This window comes from Neoarius graeffei, chromosome 18, assembly GCF_027579695.1.
Source record: "Neoarius graeffei isolate fNeoGra1 chromosome 18, fNeoGra1.pri, whole genome shotgun sequence".
In the NCBI taxonomy this organism is placed as follows: Eukaryota; Metazoa; Chordata; class Actinopteri; order Siluriformes; family Ariidae; genus Neoarius; species Neoarius graeffei.
The window spans coordinates 66,636,397-66,656,508 of record NC_083586.1 but is presented as its reverse complement, the minus strand read 5'-3'; the positions used below and the strand labels follow the sequence as shown (position 1 = coordinate 66,656,508).

The window sequence follows — 20,112 nt, the reverse complement described above, 5'->3', positions numbered from 1 at the left end:
ACTGTGGGGGAAACCGGAGCACCCGGAGGAAACCCACGCGGACACGGGGAGAACATGCAAACTCCACACAGAAAGGCCCTCGCCGGCCCCGGGGTTCGAACCCAGGACCTTCTTGCTGTGAGGCGACAGCGCTAACCACCACACCACCGTGCCGCCGGGGGCTTTACATATCTAGGTATATTCATAACCCCTGAATTTCAACAAATGTACAAAGCCAACTTTGTCCCACTATTTGAGAAGGTGAGACAAGATCTGGAGCGTTGGAGTTCATTACCAATCTCCTGGCTAGGACGCATTGCTATGATCAAAATGAATACTTTGCCTAGATTACTGTATCCAAATGATTCCAATTTTGTTTTCAAATGCAGTTGTGAAAAAGCTAAATGGCTGGCTCAGTGCATTCATTTGGAGCAAACGCAAACCCAAACTAAAGATGACTACCTTGCAGATGCCGCATTCTGAAGGTGGGCTAGATTTACCGAACTTTAGAAAATATCAAATATGTGCCCATATGCGATATATTTATGACTGGTTCTTTGTTGACAACGGGTCTGTCTGGTTAGATGTGGAAACTTCTCTATCTAAATACCCATTAAGGGACTTGTTGTTCATCAAAAACTTTAAAACAATTAAATCACTCTGTGATAATATTATCACCCTCAATACAATTAAGGCATGGCGACTAGCCCGTAGGCTTGAAGGAAGGTCAAAACTAACATCAATTTACACCCCCATCTTGAACAATCCTGATTTCCAACCAGGATTGATGGATGCTGGCTTTAAGCTTTGGAGTGGCTATGGCATATATAAGTTAAATGATCTATTCTCTAATAAGACGATAATGTCATTTAGTCAACTGGTTGAGAAATACAATATTCCCAGACAGCATTTTTTCCGTTATTTACAGATAAGACACTATACATTACAAAGTACAACTCTCACTGATAACTGTGAAACATCTCCCCTGGAGAGAGTGCTGTTTGGAACATATGGGAGGATGTCTATTAGACTACTTTATGGAGCTCTACCAGCTGTAGGCCTACAGGAGCTTAGAGAAAAATGGGAGACTGAGCTCTCTGTTACAATAAGAGATAATGAATGGCATGATATGTGGACCTATGCTAAAGCAATTTCAGTTTGTAACCGGGCTAAATCAATACAGTTCAAGATTTTACATAGAATGCACATATCTCCTAACCGCAGACATATGTTTAATCACACTTTGTCACCAATGTGCCTCAAATGTAAAACAGAGATTGGTACTTTAACTCATTGCCTATGGTCATGTCATAAACTGCAGAGCTATTGGTCAGATGTTGTAACGGAAATGGAAAAGATACTGGGTGTGAGCGTAGAAATGGAACCTATGTCTCTTATTATGGGTCTTCCAGGCAGATTTGTGATGTCAAGGAATCAGAGACTTTACTGTATTCTAACATACGCAGCTAGAAAAAATATTCTATTGCAATGGATCAGTGATAAGGTGCCTACTATTAAGGGTTGGCATGATGTATTGTTTGGCATGGTACCTCTAGAATATCTTACATGTGTAATACACTCAAAGTCAAACCAGTTCTTTAAGGTTTGGGAACCATATCTGAATTTTTTAGACCCGGATGTGTCTGATATTATGTTACAAGGATTTTTTGAAAGGTAATAGGAAATTGCTTGATGCTGTGTAACTGTCATAACTATGTTTTTGTAATAATTATTGTTTTGTGCATGTAGCTGAGCCGTGTTGTTGTTGTTGTTGTGGTTGTGTGGTTATTTTAATTTGCATTTTATAAGGGAAATACGGATTTTGGAGGTTGGTTATACAGGTTTGATTGACCAAAGGTTGACATGTATGACATTTGAAAGGTAAATATCGTACTTTTCACTCCATTTCATTTCTATCAAGGTCCTCGTTACTCGTTACTATGAAGCAGCTTTGAAAATGGATGTTTGTTTATTTTATTTTCGAAAATGTGATTGTTTTTTTTCACAGGTGACACTGAGAGCCGATCAGCCATCACTAGGGTCACGTCACGTCCATAGACTGGATAAAATCAAGTCCAATGATTTCTCACCAGCGTTATCTCTACACGATCAGTTGATGGCAGAATGGAAGGAGGCGGTTCTTCTGGGGAACTCACGCACTCACGGCACATGAGCCCACATTTCAGTTTTCTGGAAGGATTAAAGAGTCATTTCGTTTTAAATGTTCGCTTTGTTTGCTGAAAACAAACCACATCACAGCCTACAAAAACTCGCCGTCCAACCTGCAGAAGCATGTTGAGGGATTAAAACGTTTTATTCCAAAAGAAAGCTTGTCTGTGCTTTTAGAGCTAGCGATAACGTTGCAATAGCGATGCAGTCTGGTTAGTCACATGACTTTCTGCGGATTTTCCCGCCAAGTTGCCGTAGCCTTGTCCACGGTTGACGTTAACACATAGCTAGTTAACTTGGACACTGTTAGTTAGCATGTAAAAACAGAGTTACGCTAACATGAATAACGTTAACTTATCTGAAGTCTTTTCAGAAATATGTTTTAGCATAATCTTGCCAAATAACCAGAATGTAGAAATCTTTCTTTTCTAGTAGCGTTAGCTACCCAATATGATTTTGAGTGTGAAGAGAGTTTGCTAGCATGTCAGGTGGAGTTTCACTGACTAGCTAGCTTAACGTTAAACTGCCATGATGCACAGCATGTGTTCGTTTTGTGAATTCACATTTCTGTCTTTGGTAGCGGCGTTAGGTTTTGTAAGCGTTGTGGCAATAATACAACAATGCAATGACAGAAAATGTACTTTTAATACTTAAGTATTTTTAAAAGTAAGTACTTGAGTACTTTAACTTAAGTAAAAATTTGACTGGACAACTTTCACTTGTATCGGAGTCACATTTGACCAGCGGGATCTGTACTTTGACTTAAGTAATGAAGTTGGGTTCTTTGTCCGCCTCTGCTTTTTAAACATATTTAGCGAAGAGTGCGCTGACTAACCCCAAACCCTGCGACGTAACGTAGCTCGCTATCTGGCATCGCTACGTCACGCAGAAGCTGAATAAATCCTACTTCTAAGATATTATACTGTGAGTTGATGTAGTGTATAAAATTGAAGTTGATGAAGTAACAGGGATGAGGAGGTGAGTCAATAACATCTGCAACAGGATAACAGGAAGAAATGACCATATAAGGTAAAAATGAACAAAGATTTGACAAAAGTGATACTTTATCTCGATTGGTGCACACAGCAGTCATTGCGGGGAAAAAAAAGAAGATGACGATATTTTGAAGCCTCAATACCAATGAGTGCTAAACATCATGATACATCCCATAATAATCAGAACAAATAAATGTTTAAATTTTTGTTCTTACCATGTTTTCGATACAGAGCTGAAAGGCTGTGATCTGACGAATGATCTCGTTATCCCTCTTCACTTCATTCACACATTGAGCAAGATCCTACACACACACACACACACACACACACAGAGAGAGAGAGAGAGAGAGAGAGACAGAGCGAGAGAGAGAGAGAGAGAGAGAGGTGTTTGTATTCCTATTCTTGTGAGGACCTTCAACTGACACCTAAATCTATTAGTAGCCTTTCGGCTTGTGGTTTTTTGTTTAAATAAATAAATATCCAGCCAAGTGTCCCCATAAGCTCAGATACTGTCAGATATAAAACACACACACACACACACACACACACACACACACACACACACACACACACACACACTCACCCTCATGGCATCCAGTGCAGTGCGTAAGTTGTCCTTATCAGTGGGATTCACCGTGTGCTTCACGAGTTCCTGAGACAGGATACACAGTGATTATGTCCATTACCTCTGTGTGTGTGTGTGTGTGTGTGTGTGTGTGTGTGTGTGTGTGTGTCTTACCTGCAGCAGCAAGTGATACTTCAACACTCTCTGCATGGGCACCATCAGCAGGTCTCTGAGAGAGAAACGCCCGCTGTTCGCCCTCATTGAGCACTCCTGAAAACACACACACACACACACACACACACACACACACACACACACACACACACACACACACACACACACAGATGTTGATTAATTCTCTCTAAAAGCAGCTCTGACAGCAGCGCAGCTGCGAATCACAGGTTTATATTCACACACTCGTTATAATACGTTATCGTTTCCATAGTAACAGCTCATTCACAGGGGCATGTCCAATAACAGACAAATCACTAACAATAAACAGCTTAAAAAATGTCTGTAATCGTTGACATAGTGACGTTTTCCGTGAGGAGAAATGTGTTTATTTATGCATCTTCTCTGTAAGGAGTCTCCAGTGTCGGCGCTGTGTCTCAGTCAGAGGTGACGCTGGAACTTTACGCTTCGTGACGTTTTCTTCAGCACAGAGGAGTTTACACTTTACAGTTTCTCACTGAGCTGTGTAACAAACCGCAGGGTTTTTTGTCTTATTAATTTTGAGAGAGAATAAAGAGAGGCTACTGACGGGACAGTTGTTTATAGCTGCTATAACCTAAGTGAGAACAGGAACTAATTTCTTTCATGAACAAAAAGTAGGTTTTTTGGGGGGGGTTTATTTACTGAGTAAAAAATTATAATTGTTGGCAAACTGACATGGAATAAGAGGAATAAAACACTGTCGTTTATTATCTTTCAAAAGCAACAACAGCACACACACAGCGCTTATTTCTGGTTGTATAAATGTCGTTTGCCCATGTGGTAGCGTGTTTACGATTCATTACCTCCAGCTTCATCCGGACGTCTTCCCTCGCACTGGCAATTTTATCCAGCTGTTTAGTTGCTGATTCGACCTGACTGCAGTATCGGCCGTACAGCAACAACCTGCAAACACATCACACACAAAACTAACTCATGGAACACGCAATCATCCCACAGCAGTCTCAGAACTGCTGAAGGAGCGAGTTTACCATAAACACACACAAAACTATATCACACACACAAAGCTTTACTGTATACAGGCCAAAAGACATATCATCAGAACCATGAGATATTTCATTCCATCTGTAGAGCTCTCAGCCACAACACAGCGGTCGAGATGTACATTAGTCAAGAATGATGTCACTAATAATAATAAGAAGAAGAAGAAGAAATCCTGAAAACGCTCTCACTTCTCTTTGTAATCGATGAAGACCTGGTAAAGATTCTCTGCTCCGTAAGACAGTATCGACGTCTGGACCTCTCTCAGCAGACGACGGTGTGTATCGGCTAACTCCTACACACACACACACACACACACACACACACACACACACACACACACACACACAGTGAGTTAATGCACAGAAGAACTGATGAAAGGATTAAATGGTGGACAAATAAACACAGCTGGGAGGATCATCAGAGAAATCCAACTCTGCACAGCGCGATACATACAGCGGATAAACAGGAAGATAGATAGATAGATAGATAGATAGATAGATAGATAGATAGATAGATAGATAGATAGATAGATAGATAGATAGATAGATAGATAGATAGATAGATTTACAAAAGAAATCGCTTTATGGATAGATGGAATAGTGGATGGAGGAATAAAGATGGCAACCACTGATGGACAGATGGTTTAGAAGAATGGATGGATGTGTTCATGGATGAGTGCATTAGATAGAGAGATAAACTTTCATACTGATATGAAAGTGTATATTAGAGTAATGGATGGATAGATGATGTGATTGATAGGTGCAGTGATGGATGAATAAAGTGATGATGAATAGGAGGATGGATGTGTGATATGACTGATGTGTAGGGTGATTGACGGATAAAGTTATGGATGCTGGATAGATGGAGTGATTAATTGTGGAGAGGTCAAGTGATAGATTTATAGATGGATGGAGTAATGGATGGGTGGATGGATGATGGATGGACGGATGAATGTATGGATGGACAGGTCGAGTGATGGACGGATTTATGGATGGAAGGAGTGATGGATGGATGGTGGATAGATGGATGGACTAATTGATGTATGGATGGACAGATGGATGGATTTATGGATGGAGGGAGTGTTGGATAGATGGATGGATGGATGGATGGATGGATGGATGGATGGATGGATGGATGGATGGATGGATGGATGGATGGATGGAAGGAGTGCTGGATGAATGGACTAACTGATGGATGGATGGACAGATGATGGATGGATGCATGGATGGAGAGGTCAAGTGATGGATGGATGATGGTGTGATTACCTCTACATTCATGAAGATGTTCTCAATGTCAGCTGGCCCAAGGAAAGCCTGCAGTGGCCTCATAAAGTGCTGCAACACACACACACACACACACACACACACACACACACACACACACACACACACACACACACACACACACAGCTGCTGTTAGAGAGAATTAATCAAATCTGTGTGTGTGTGTGTGTGTGTGTGTGTGTGTGTGTGTGTGTGTGTGTGTGTGTGTGTGTGTGTGTGTGTACCTGTAGTATAGACTCAAGGGTCTGTGTGTATTTCTCCTCAGTCTGACTGATCTCCTGAAGGCAGCAACCTCTCTTGTCCACTTCACTTTTCTGTTGCTGAAACACACACACACACACACACACAAACACACACACACACACACACACACACACACACACACAAAATTGAACTTGAAAATGTATAATAATTATATGACAATTATTTGTGTGTGTGTGTGTGTGTGTGTGTGTGTGTGTGTGTGTGTGTGTGTGTGTGTGTGTGTGTGTGTGTTCCTCACTGTCTCTGGTGTTTCCTCTGTTCTCATCAGGTCTTCATAAATGTCGTCTCCTTCATTCTCTTCATCCTCCACACAGTCATACAGATCATCATCCTCATCCACTGTGTCACTGAAAGAGAGACAGAAAGTGAGACAGACAGTGAGAGAGTGAGACAGAGTAATTGAGAAATAGAGAGTGAGATTGGGTAAGAGACAGAGAGTGAGACAGAGTGTGAGAGAGACAGATAGAGAGACAGAGACAGAGGGTGAGAGAGACAGAAAGTAGGACAAACAGAGAGTGAGACAGAATGAGAGAGAGACACTCACTCCATCTGGTCAGAGAGGCCATTGTAGATATCATCGTCTCCAACACACACTTCACTGGGAAACGGCCTGCGCAGGAAAAACAAATTATAAGGTGGAGTTCACGTAAGCTCCGCCCCCTGATCGTCCTACATCGGTTAACATATAATTACGTATTTTTAATGCGACATTTATGAGCACTGCAGCTGTTTGTCTGTTAATGTGAAGAGAATGAAAGTGTGGTCACCTGTAGCCTCTCTGAACAGCGATGGAGGTCTGAGAGAGGATGGACAGCGTTCCAATAACCTGCAGGCATAAGACAGGAATAAGAGCTCATAAGGCTGACGTACAGCACAAACAGGATGACATCATGCAGAAATACAGTGTATACAGGATATGAGAGTGAAAATATGTGATGTGAAGTAATGCATTTACTACAGCTCATAAGAGTGACATAAGGCAGGAATGAAGGCCTATAAACATGGAGTAAGGCAGCAATAAGAGTTCATAAGAGTGACATAAGGCAGAAATGGGAGGATATAAGGATGGCATAATGTGGATTCAGATATATGTGATGTGAAGCGTGCAATGAGGCAACATGAGGAGACGTAAGGGAATTACTATTGTTCATAAGGGTGACATAAGGCAGCATAAGAGTAAGAGAGAATAAGAGTTCAAAAGACATAAGAGCTTATCATCATGTAAAGCAGAAAATATTGCTGATAAAGGTTCAATAAGACGGAAATAACATTTCATAAAGCAGGAATAAGGGGTCATAAGTGTGCTGTGGGTCAAAACAGGTTCATAAGAGTGAAGTAAGGCAGAAATGGCTTACAGAGTTTATAAGAGCTAAGAAGAGTGGCATGAAGCAAGAGTAAGGGTTTATAAAGGTGACGCAAAGCAGGAAAAACACAAAGAGAGTCCACAAATAAACGATCATTAGACTGATGCGAGAAAGTAAGAAATGCTCCTGAGGGTGAAGTAAGGCAAGAACAAGAGTTCATAAAGATGTAATAAGAGTTTGTAAAAGTGACATAAAGCTGGAATAAGAGCTTACAGGGCAGGATAAAAGTCCATCAGGGATACAGAAGATCGGAATGGTAGTTCACAGAAATAACGTAAGTCAGGAATAAGAGTAAAGGAGACAGCAGGAATAAGAGTGCACAGTGTGACATAAGACATTTCTAAGCGTTCATAGGGATGTTAAAGAGAAATATGTCGACCTTGCCAAAATCTCTGACATCGAAAAGGTCGAAGGCCTCAAACAGTTCGCTCTTCTTCATCCCAAAGCGCTCGTGACATGCAGTTAGAAACATTCTGATGTTCTTTAGACACAGGAACTACACACACACACACACACACACACACACACACACACACACACACACTGGTGGTTTATACATGGAACACTTTGTTTCACAAATATAGGAGAGAGAGATACTGGTGGAGTGTATAGTGTATATCCCTTTGTGTGTGTGTGTGTGTGTGTGTGTGTGTGTGAGAGAGAGAGAGGAAGTTAGTTTATGATAGGGGAAGTGCAGAGAGAGACTGAGTGCTAAGTGTGTGTGTGTGTGTGTGTGTGTGTGTAAGGGAAACCCTCGGAAAGCACACAGCGGAAAAGCGTCCATCAGGTCTGAAATGACGAACTGGACATAAAATGACTAAATGTGGGAAACCACACACACACACACACACACACACACACACACACACACACACACACATTCTTTACTGCTATCTCATTATTTTCCTATCATACAGATAATGACTCAGTGTCTCTCTCTCTCTCTCTCTCTCTCTCTCTCTCTCTCTCACACACACACACTTCTTGTAAAGCGGTCATGATTTCAGCCAATGGCACAGTTTCAGTGATGTAAGGTGGGCGGAGCATCTCCAGACCAGTGGTAGCAAAGTAGTCTCTTAGTTTTTGAGGCGAACCTGTCCAAAGCTGCTGCTGGACTCTCTTTCTGAGGCACAGATTTCACAGAGAAGTGTGGAAATGTGTTTTCATGCCCCCATCTTGTTTTTCTGAGCGATGTGTGGCACGAGTTTAACGATGAAACGTCGAGAGCGAGAGAGAGATTAAAGTAGAATTCGGAGATATAACGAGGTTAGTCTAGGACAGTCTGAGTGCCAATCTCCACACCACATGCAAATATTAATGCTGCAGCTCTAAAGGAGAACTGGACTAACCACAACACACACACAGATAAATACACAGGAAAGGGATTGAATAGCTTCACACTTCCTCTTTCTCATGTTTGTTAATAAATTCTTATCTTCTTATCAGAGTGATTTTTTATCAAATAACCAAAACATTTAACGCCTTTACTCATAAATATTTATTCATGTTTGTTTAATGCCCCAAGATTTGCGACATATAATATGATCTATTTTCATCTACAGGTACACCGAGAGCCCAAGCTTTACGAATATCCATGAGGATGCAAATTTAGACACACCCCCTTATCATCATCCTGCTCACCTTTACAGTATTTAGATTCAGAAGTTTTGGAAAGGTGGATTTATAAAGAACTTTTACAGAACTATTTATTTATTTATTTATTTATTTATGAAAATAGAAGATGAAAGAAAATTTATATCGTTATATTTTGTAGACCATATATGTACAAATGTTTTTATGCAATTCATCACAAACTTTAGTTTGGATTATGAAGAAATTTGACTCGTAAAGCAGGAAACATTTTTCAGGCGTATATACAACACGGCGTGATGGTGGGAGTGGGTGGAGCTTAAAAACTTCATCAAAGTCGTTAAGTTTTAAGGTGATGCAGTTCATCAAGAGTGGACAAAAACTACTATGTAAACATATTACTGATGAGTTTTGATAAGTTTTGTTGCTAATTGAATTGCTTCATGTACAAACCCCATTTCTAGAAAAGTTGGGATATTTTCCAAAATACAATAAAAACAAACAAACAAAAAATCTAGGATTTGTTAATTCATGTTAATCTTTATTTAACCCTCATCCTACCATGCTATTTTACACCTTAATCTTACCATGTGGGGTCCGTTTGGACCCCAATACTTTTCTTTAAAATTAAAGCTTATAAAGACAAAATCACCAGATAAGTTTTGTTCAGAACATCTTGTATTAATAACAGCAATACACTAAAGGGCCCAAGGCATAAAGAACACACTTAACCTTCATCCTACCAGCCAATTTTACATACACAAACTACCAGGCGGGGTCCGTATGGACCCCAGGAGGGAATACCTTGAAATCAATGCAGTAAGAACCAATTCAATGCAGCAAACAGACATAACTTTATTGAAGAACAAAATCCACTATGGCTGAATATCAATGATGTATTATAAATGCAATAACATTGTAATAATATTGCAATAACTAGCACAAAAAAAAATTGGCATTATATACATGATTTTTGCAGCTCATGCAGCTGTAAAACATTCTGGATTACAACTTAGGTCTTTTCTTACAGAATTTAAAACAAAAAAGTAATTGTAAAATAATTTAGGGCTTTTGTTTTGCAGCCTGTGCTTATTGCAGCAGTGGGGTCCACACGGACCCCGAGAAGGAATGCCTTGGTAGTTTCATTATGGAACATAAAAGAAATAAAAGAAGTTAACTTTCAGTGTGCTATTCAATTATAAAATGAAAGACAGATAAACTTTACTCTGGGGTCCGGTTGGACCCCAGTAACAAATTAATTATACCTTCACAATGCAAAAAGCTGATCTTCCGGTGCTTTAGTGTTTTAATTAAGACATAAATTCCGACAAATTCATAAAATGGTGAGGCAGTATGTCACATATTTTTAAAATGGCAAACAAACATATAGGTGCGGGGTCCAGATGGACCCCACTTGGTAGGATGAAGGTTAACTGACAAAAGTACAAAGAAAAGATTTTCAAATGTTTTACTGACCAACATAATTGTCTCATCTCATCTCATTATCTCTAGCCGCTTTATCCTGTTCTACAGGGTCGCAGGCGAGCTGGAGCCTATCCCAGCTGACTACGGGTGAAAGGCGGGGTTCACCCTGGACAAGTCGCCAGGTCATCACAGGGCTGACACATAGACACAGACAACCATTCACACTCACATTCACACCTACGCTCAATTTAGAGTCACCAGTTAACCTAACCTGCATGTCTTTGGACTGTGGGGGAAACCGGAGCACCCGGAGGAAACCCACACGGACACGGGGAGAACATGCAAACTCCGCACAGAAAGGCCCTCGCCGGCCACGGGGCTCGAACCCGGACCTTCTTGCTGTGAGGCGACAGCACTAACCACTACACCACCGTGCCGCCCCCAACATAATTGTATTTTGTAAATATAAACAAAGTTAGAATTTGATTCCTGCAGCACACTTAAAAAAAAAAAGTTGGGATGGAGGCGTTATTACCATTGTGTTTCATCACCTTTCATTTAATAACACTTTTTAATCGTATGGAATCTGGGGATAATAATTGTTTCAGTTTTGCAATTGGAATTTTTGTCCATTCTTACTTGATACAGGACTTCAGCTGCTCAACAATCCATGGTCGCCGTTGTCTGATTCTCGTCATGATGCGCAATACATTCTCAATAGAAGACAGATCTGGACTGGCAGCAGGCCAGTCAAGCATACGCACTCTGTTTCGCCAAAGCCACGCTGCTGTAGCCCGTGCAGAATGAAGCATGGCATTATCCTGCTCAAATTAGCATGGACTTCCTGGGAAGAGACGTTGCCTTGATGACAATATACGTTTCTCTAAAATCCCAATATACACCTCCATGTGAATGGTACCTTCACACACACACCTCCCCCATGCTGTGGGCACTGATGCCCCCCATACCATCACAGATGCTGCTTTTGCACCTTTCACTGATAACAAACTGGATGGTCGTGCACCTTTGGCACTGAGAACTCAACGTCTGGTTTTCCTGAAAACAAGCTGAAATGTGACTCATCTGACCACAGCACATGTTTCCACTGTTTCTTGGTCCATCTGAGATGAGTTCAGATCCAGAGAAATCGGCAGTGTTTCTGTATAGAATTGATGAATGGCTTCCTCCTTGTGTAATACAGTTTCAGGTTGCATTTCTGGATGCAGCAGTGGACTGCATTAAGTGATGATGGTTTTCTGAAGTCCTCCCGAGCCCATGTGGCTATATTTGTCATATTAGCATGACGGTTTCTCAGGGAGTGCCGCCTGAGGGCTTGAAGGTCACGCCCATTCAACAGTGGTTTCCGACCACGCCCTTTACACACTGAGATGTCTCCGAATTCCCTGAATCTTTTCACAAGATTATGGACTGTAGATTTTGAAAGACCTAAAATCTTGCACTGGGAAATGTTCTTTTTGAATTGATGAACAATTCTCTCATGAATTTTGGCACAAAGCAGTGAGCCACGCCCATCCTTACTTGCAGAGACTGAGCCTTTGGTGCTGCTCCTTTTAAACCCAATCATGTGACCAATTAACCTGCTGATTGTGGAATCTTCCAGAATGGTGTTAGTTGAATATTCGATAAACTTTTCACTCTTATTTTCTTTCTGTCCCAACTTTTTTTTGAGTGTGTTGCAGGAATTGAATTCTAACTCCATTTATATTTACAAAATGCAATTAAGTTGGTCAGTAAAATTACTGAAAAGCTTTTGTTTACTTTTGCCAGTTAAATAAAGATTCACATGAATTAATAAATCACAGATTTTTGTTTTCACTGCATTTTGGAAAATACCCCAACTTTTCTGGAAATGAGGTTTGTAAGGCTTTATTTATAGTTTTATTACTAAAAGGTCATGAAATTCAAAGTTTATCAACAGCAAAAAAAAATTAAATGTGAACAAATTCATCATTATTTCTATCTGGAAGTGTAAGCAAAATAAACATGATTAAAAAATATTCAATTCTCTGTCTCTCTCTCTCTCTCTCACACACACACACACACACACGCACACACACACATGTGGTACCTGAGACATCTGAGGACGCAGGTTGATCTCCCGCAGGTTGACCGAGTGAGGGAGGAGATTATTCAGGAGGTGACACAGAAGAACTCCATCTCTAAGCGCCTGGGCTAACTCACACACCTACACACACACACACACACACACACACTATTATAAGGACTAGAGGCGACATGATACCACTTTTTCTTTTCTGATATCGATACTGAAACCTTGCGCATCACTCGATTCTTTAAAACTCAACCCCATATTTAAAAAAAAACAAAACAATAAGCATTAAGATGTATCTTTTTTGTACCAAAGCCCTGTGAAGTTAACGTCTTTCACACAAAAATCATTTACATTTTAAATATAATATATAATATATAATATATAAATAATTTATATAAATAATATATAAAGTAGAAATATCATCAACTCAATCCGAACTAAAGAGAACAGTCATGTCTCTTTACATGTAAACATTTCTAGCTGTAAATAATTTCAAAAATAAAATTTCCAAATTCCAGTCTTTGTTACATGATCTGACAGCTGATACACTTTTTTCTGTAGTCCAGCCTGGTACTGGTGCTGATACTGGTAATAATACTGGTGCTGGTGCTGATACTGGTACTAATACTGGTGCTGGTACTAATACTGGTACTGATACTGGTGCTGAGATTGGTGCTGATACTGGTGTTGATATTGATACTGGTACAGGTGCTGATACTGGTACTCATACTGGTACTGATATTGACACTGGTGCTGATACTGATAATGGTGCTGATACTGGTATTGATACTGATACTGGTACTGGTGCTGATACTGATACTGGTACTGATACTGATAATGGTGCTGATACTGGTGTTGATACTGATACTGGTACTGGTGCTAATACTGATACTGGTACTGATACTGATAATGGTGCTGATACTGGTGTTGATACGGATACTGGTACTGGTGCTAATACTGATACTGGTACTGATACTGATAATGGTGCTGATACTGGTGTTGATACTGATACTGGTACTGGTGCTGATACTAATACTGGTACTGATACTGATAATGGTGCTGATACTGGTGTTGATACTGATACTGGTACTGGTGCTGATACTGGTACTGATACTGATACTGATAATGGTGCTGATACTGGTGTTGATATGGATACTGGTACTGGTGCTAATACTGATACTGGTACTGATACTGATAATGGTGCTGATACTGGTGTTGATACTGATACTGGTGCTGATACTGATACTGGTACTGATACTGATAATGGTGCTGATACTGGTGTTGATACTGATACTGGTGCTGATACTGATACTGGTACTGATACTGATAATGGTGCTGATACTGGTGTTGATACTGATACTGGTGCTGATACTGATACTGGTACTGATACTGGTGTTGATACTGATACTGGTACTGGTGCTGATACTGATACTGGTACTGATACTGATAATGGTGCTGATACTGGTGTTGATACTGATACTGGTACTGGTGCTGATACTGATACTGGTACTGATACTGATAATGGTGCTGATACTGGTGTTGATACTGATACTGGTGCTGATACTGGTACTGATACTGATACTGATAATGGTGCTGATACTGGTGTTGATATGGATACTGGTACTGGTGCTAATACTGATACTGGTACTGATACTGATAATGGTGCTGATACTGGTGTTGATACTGATACTGGTGCTGATACTGATACTGGTACTGATACTGATAATGGTGCTGATACTGGTGTTGATACTGATACTGGTGCTGATACTGATACTGGTACTGATACTGATAATGGTGCTGATACTGGTGTTGATACTGATACTGGTGCTGATACTGATACTGGTACTGATACTGATACTGGTACTGATACTGGTGTTGATACTGATACTGGTACTGGTGCTGATACTGATACTGGTACTGATACTGATAATGGTGCTGATACTGGTGTTGATACTGATACTGGTACTGGTGCTAATACTGATACTGCACTGAAGGCAAGGCAAGGCAAGTTTATTTCTATAGCGCATTTCATACACAGTGGCAGTTCAATGTGCTTTACAGAAGTAAAAGCAAAACAGTAAACAATAGAAAATAAAATTACATAAAATAAATGGGGAAGAAGAGAAAAAAAAATAATAAGAATTAAACAATAGTAGAAATAAAATAATAAAATGAAGTAAAAGTTCAGTAAAAAAAACAGCAGAATAAAATAGAATAAAATTTAAGTAAAGTTTAAAACATGCAGAGACTGTAAAAGTTAAGTAAAGTTTAAACCATGTAAAGATGATGATATTTATCAGTTAGCAGAAAGCATCTGAGAACAGCTTGGTCTTTAGTCTAGATTTGAAGCTGCCAACAGCAGGAGCATTTTTGATGTCCTCTGGCAGCTGGTTCCATAGCTGCACTGCATAGTAGCTAAAAGCTGCTTCACCACACTTTGAAAAAAGTAACCTATAGAATTTACCCAATAAATCTGAGGTAACAATTTGCATTGACTTGTTTGGGGTAGATTTAATTCCATATATTGAGTATAAAATAACTGAAATAAAAAGCTATGAAATACTTAAATAAATTGGGTAAAATTTACCTCACATTCATGTATCTATTCAACAGCTACTTTCTCATTGACATTGGGTAAAATTATCTCTTGTTTGCTAGTAGGTAACACCTGATAATTACTAATCAAAGGTAATTAATATCACTTAGTAACCATTACTTATTCGGAGAAGGTAAGATGTACCCCCCCCCCCCCCCCAAAAAAAAGACTTTCAGATGGTTCATCATCTCAATGTTTTTAATCCATAAAAGCAGAAAAAAACCAGAATAAAGTGCAGTACAACAGCTTCACACAACATTTCAAGTAATGAACCTGTTTTATAACTCACTAACTAACAGCCGGAGAGAGGAAGATGGCGGTCCGAGAGTTCCCTGTCCCACTCACTCAAACGCACGGTCTGACGCATGCGCAATTTGGAGCACAGGACTCACGGCTTTGGGGTCGATTTTACCGTATTTTTCCATGTAACGGTTGTTACTGTTAACGAATAGGTAGCATATGTATAATTTACCCATTACTTTATAATTCCTTGGCTGACTGCAATAATCGAGTAAATTTTATCTGGTTTGCATAGATTATATTTACCACTCTCCAAAATCACTTCTTACAGTGTGGTGCTGATACTGGTACTGATACTGATATTGGTGCTGGTGCTGATACTGATACTGGTGCTGATACTGATACTGGTACTGATACTGGTGCTAATACTGTCACAACTTATCCACAACTCCTTCATCACACCTGCCTCCCCACTCTCCCTGTCTCTTCCCCCTTGCTCTTGGCTTTTCCCCCTCTTTCCACTTCAGATGTCTCCCAGCTCCTGCACTCTCACCATCCAACCACCTGTGCCCTTGACCCTATCCCCTCATCTCACCTCCAGACCATCACTCCTGACATCCTCCCATTTATCATCTCCCTTGTCAACTCCTCCTTGTTCTCTGGATGCTTTCCCTCCAGCTTCAAATGGACCCAAATCACTCCTCTGCTAAAAAAAAAACACTCTAGACCCCTGTGTCATCCAGAACTATCGTCCCATTTCTCTTGTCCCCTTCCTGTCAAAGATGCTTGAACATGCTGTTGCTAACCAACTCTCCTCTTTTGGAACTCTCATGGAACAACCTCCTGGATCCTCACCAGTCCGGCTTCTGAGCCAGACACTCAACCGAAACTGTGCTTCTCTCAGTCAGTGAGGCACTTCATGCAGCGTGTGCTGCCTCCTCCTCTGTCCTGATTCTCCTTGATCTTTCTGCTGCATTTGACACTGTTGATCACCCCATTCTTCTGTCATCCTTATCAGCTCTAGGGATCTATGAGACAGCCCTAGATCGGTTCAAGTTCTACCTCTCTGGTCGCTCCTTCCAGGTTACCTGGTCTGGTACTATATTACCACCATGCCCACTCACCACTGGTGTCCCTCAAGGTTCAGTCCTTGGTCCACTTCTCTTCTCCCTCTACACCCAGTCTCTCAGCACGATTATCTCTGCTCATGGTCTTTCCTACCACTGCTATGCTGATGACACTCAACTGTTTCTCTCTTTTTCTCCTTCTGACACACAAATCTCTGCTTGCATCTCTGCTAATCTGTGTGACATCCAGAGCTGGATGGACAACCATCACTTGAAGCTCAACCCAGGTAAGATGGAGGTAATCTACATTCCTGCTCCATCCGCTCCACCTCTGGACATTGTCATCTCCCTGGAGGACATCTCTAGGTCACCTTCACCCAGTGCAAAGGACCTGGATGTCATGCTCGACGACAAACTCTCCTCCTCAGTGAACATTGCTGCAGTGACCCAGACATGTAGATGCCTCCTCTACAACATCCAAAAAATCCACCCTTTTCTTATCACCTACTCTACTCAGCTCCTGGTCCAAGCACTGATCCTGTCCTGCTTGGACTACTGCAACTTTTTCCTTGCCGGCCTTCCAGCTTCTGCTTTCAGACCCCTGCAGCTCATCCAAAATGCTGCAGCTCATCTTGTCTACAACCTCTCTTGTTCTTCCCATGTCACCACTCTACTTATCAACCTTCAATGGCTACCCATCACAGCTCGCATCAAATTTAAGACATTGGTGCTAGCTTACCAGACTCTCAAGGGCTTAGGTCCAGCGTATCTCCAGAGTTTGTTCCACCCCTACATGCCAGCCAGATCCCTCCGCTCCACTACTACTGGTTGCCTGTCCCCTCCTCCTCTCTGCTCCTGCCCAGGCCACTCAAGACTGCTGTCTGTCCTGGCTCCCCGTTGGTGGAATGACCTTCCAATTAAGGTCAGAACTAAAGACTCCCTGACCACCTTCAAGCACAGACTGAAGACCCACCTCTTCAGGCTGCACCTCTCCTCTTCCCTGCCCGCTGTATTTCGGTCTTGACCAACCAAGGCTGTGTACTGTCTAGCATGGGGTTAGCCATTTGAGTTCTCTATTTAGCTGTACTTTATATGGTTGGTTTGTGTCCTTGACTGTTTGAGTTTTGATACTTCAACAGAATATTACACGAGGTATTGCTGTCATTGTTCAGTTGGCACTAGAACTTACTTGTCTAGAAGTTCAGCACTGTGCGTACCTGACTTTTGCACTCATTGTACATTGCTCTGGATAACAGTGTCTGCTAAATGCCATGTACTGTAATGTAATACTGATACTGGTGCTGATACCGGTACTGGTCCTGATACTGACAATGGTACTGAATATTGGATCAGTGCCATCTCTAATGAGGACAATTTTCTGACACTGATGTGTGATGTGATGAATGTTTAGTTATCTTACTTGTTTAAGTGACATTTGTTTCAAATATTTTCATGTCCTAATATGAGAAAGTAGCACACTCCTCTGTGGACCAATCAGAGTCAAGGATTTCACATCGCAATATTGCAAAACAGCATTTTAAACAAACATGCATGAAATTCTCCTGTACTTCTATAGGCAAACACACACACGCACAGACAGACAGAGAGAGAGAGAGAGAGAGACAGAAAGAGAGAGGGATACACACCTGTGCGCTGTCCCAGGTCACTCGGTGGTTCTCAGGAAGAACTCGGCACTGAATCAGCCACGATGCACACTGTCTCCACAGCTCCATTTTTAAAACAGCCAAAATAACCTTCTAATAACCTTTTAAATAACTTAATAACCAAATAACCTCCCAGAATCCAAATCACTACAAAATAAATAAACAAATAAATAAAAAACTAAAAACCCACTAAATTTAAATGAACTCAAAAATCTAAATTCCTTCTAAATATACTTGAAAAAAAAATCTTGTCTCCAAATCTCGACTATAAAACTTCCCAAATCACCGACAAAAAAAAAGAAGTAAAAACTAATCTCCTCATATGGTAAAATATATATATATAAAATGATCTGAAAGTAACCAGTGAAAAAGTAAATATCCTGAAATTAATCTCTAAAACAGATTCAAGCTGGAACTAACTTTGAAAACTGGACTATAAAATTAATCCTAAATCCTAAAACTGACTTCGAATGAAAATAAACTTTAGCTGAAACCCCTCAGACACGCTGACCTTTAATAACCTCAGAGTGACAGTGAGCTGAAACACTCGCCAGGTCCAGCGCTAGCATCAACCACTACCAAGAATTTAACTCAAAATTTTCCTCAGGGACCCCCCCCCCCACACACACACACACACACACACAGAGTGGGAGAGGATTCTCACACACTCTGCGCTAACAGGCTAACAGATTCAAAACCTGCTAACTTTAGCAACTTGGCTATACACTGAACTCCCGTGAGTGAACACACTGGTGACTCACAGCAGAAAACACACAGCCGCTACTGTTATCACACACACACACACACACACACCTGCTACAGTGTCCACACACGAACAATATCGTTCTATTATTCCTATAAGGCCTTCGCTTTCTCTCGCTCTCGCTCTCGGCTCTATGGGCTGTTCGTCCGTCGCGCTTCTCTTCCTCTCCACGTCTCTTGCTCGCGTTCCTCTCTCTTCTTACTTCAGACCATTGATTTTTTTGTTTGTTCTTCCTTTAACTTTCGCTCTTTTATTACCTCTATCTCTCTTTTTTCCCCAAGTCATCTATCCGTCTGTCCGTCTTTCTCTCTCTCTCTAACTATCTCTCTCTCTCGCTCTCTCTCTTTCTGTCTGTGTGTGTGATGGTGGGTGTTCTGCACTGCACGGCTGCAGCAGGGAGGAAGCCTTTCAACTGCACATGCTAACTTCCTTTTTCCTCACACACACACACACACACACACACACACACACACACACACACTGTATATGCAAACACACACTCATGCACACACACACACATTTTGTAAATATGCAGGGGCCTGTAGCTTACTTCTCATGAATATTTATGTGTGTGTGTGTGTGTGTGTGTGTGTGTGTGTGTGTGTGTGTGTGTGTGTGCGCGCGCGCCATAGGCTGAAGTGAGAACAGTCACACACACACACACACACACACATACACACACACACACACACACACACACAGCTTCAAATACTTAAGTTCTGAACATTATGATCATCTCACATCCTCTTTGTCTGTCTGAAACTGGGAAATTTCCCTTCTCTTGCTTTTCTTCTTTTGAAATTACAACATTCTGGCCTCTCTCTCTCTCTTTCACACACACACACACACACACACACAC

The 20,112-nt window shown here is 41.0% G+C and overlaps 1 protein-coding gene across 2 annotated transcripts in view; it reads right to left on the bottom strand.

Annotated features, from left to right (window-relative positions):
* LOC132866497 (proto-oncogene vav-like) overlaps window positions 1-19,650 on the bottom strand; it is a 50,965-nt gene extending 31,315 nt beyond the window's left edge. For both annotated transcript variants that reach the window (XM_060899303.1, XM_060899304.1), the window contains exons 1-13: window positions 18,473-19,650; window positions 12,939-13,055; window positions 8,214-8,330; window positions 7,238-7,296; window positions 7,015-7,080; window positions 6,709-6,817; window positions 6,431-6,526; window positions 6,189-6,257; window positions 5,112-5,215; window positions 4,725-4,824; window positions 3,883-3,978; window positions 3,727-3,795; window positions 3,359-3,445 (exon numbers count right to left, since the gene is read on the bottom strand). In XM_060899303.1, the coding sequence (XP_060755286.1) occupies window positions 3,359-3,445; window positions 3,727-3,795; window positions 3,883-3,978; window positions 4,725-4,824; window positions 5,112-5,215; window positions 6,189-6,257; window positions 6,431-6,526; window positions 6,709-6,817; window positions 7,015-7,080; window positions 7,238-7,296; window positions 8,214-8,330; window positions 12,939-13,055; window positions 18,473-18,559 (1,176 nt within the window). In that variant the 5' untranslated portion in view covers window positions 18,560-19,650. The remainder of the gene's footprint in view (window positions 1-3,358; window positions 3,446-3,726; window positions 3,796-3,882; window positions 3,979-4,724; window positions 4,825-5,111; window positions 5,216-6,188; window positions 6,258-6,430; window positions 6,527-6,708; window positions 6,818-7,014; window positions 7,081-7,237; window positions 7,297-8,213; window positions 8,331-12,938; window positions 13,056-18,472) is intronic.
* Between the last annotated feature and the right edge of the window lie 462 nt (window positions 19,651-20,112).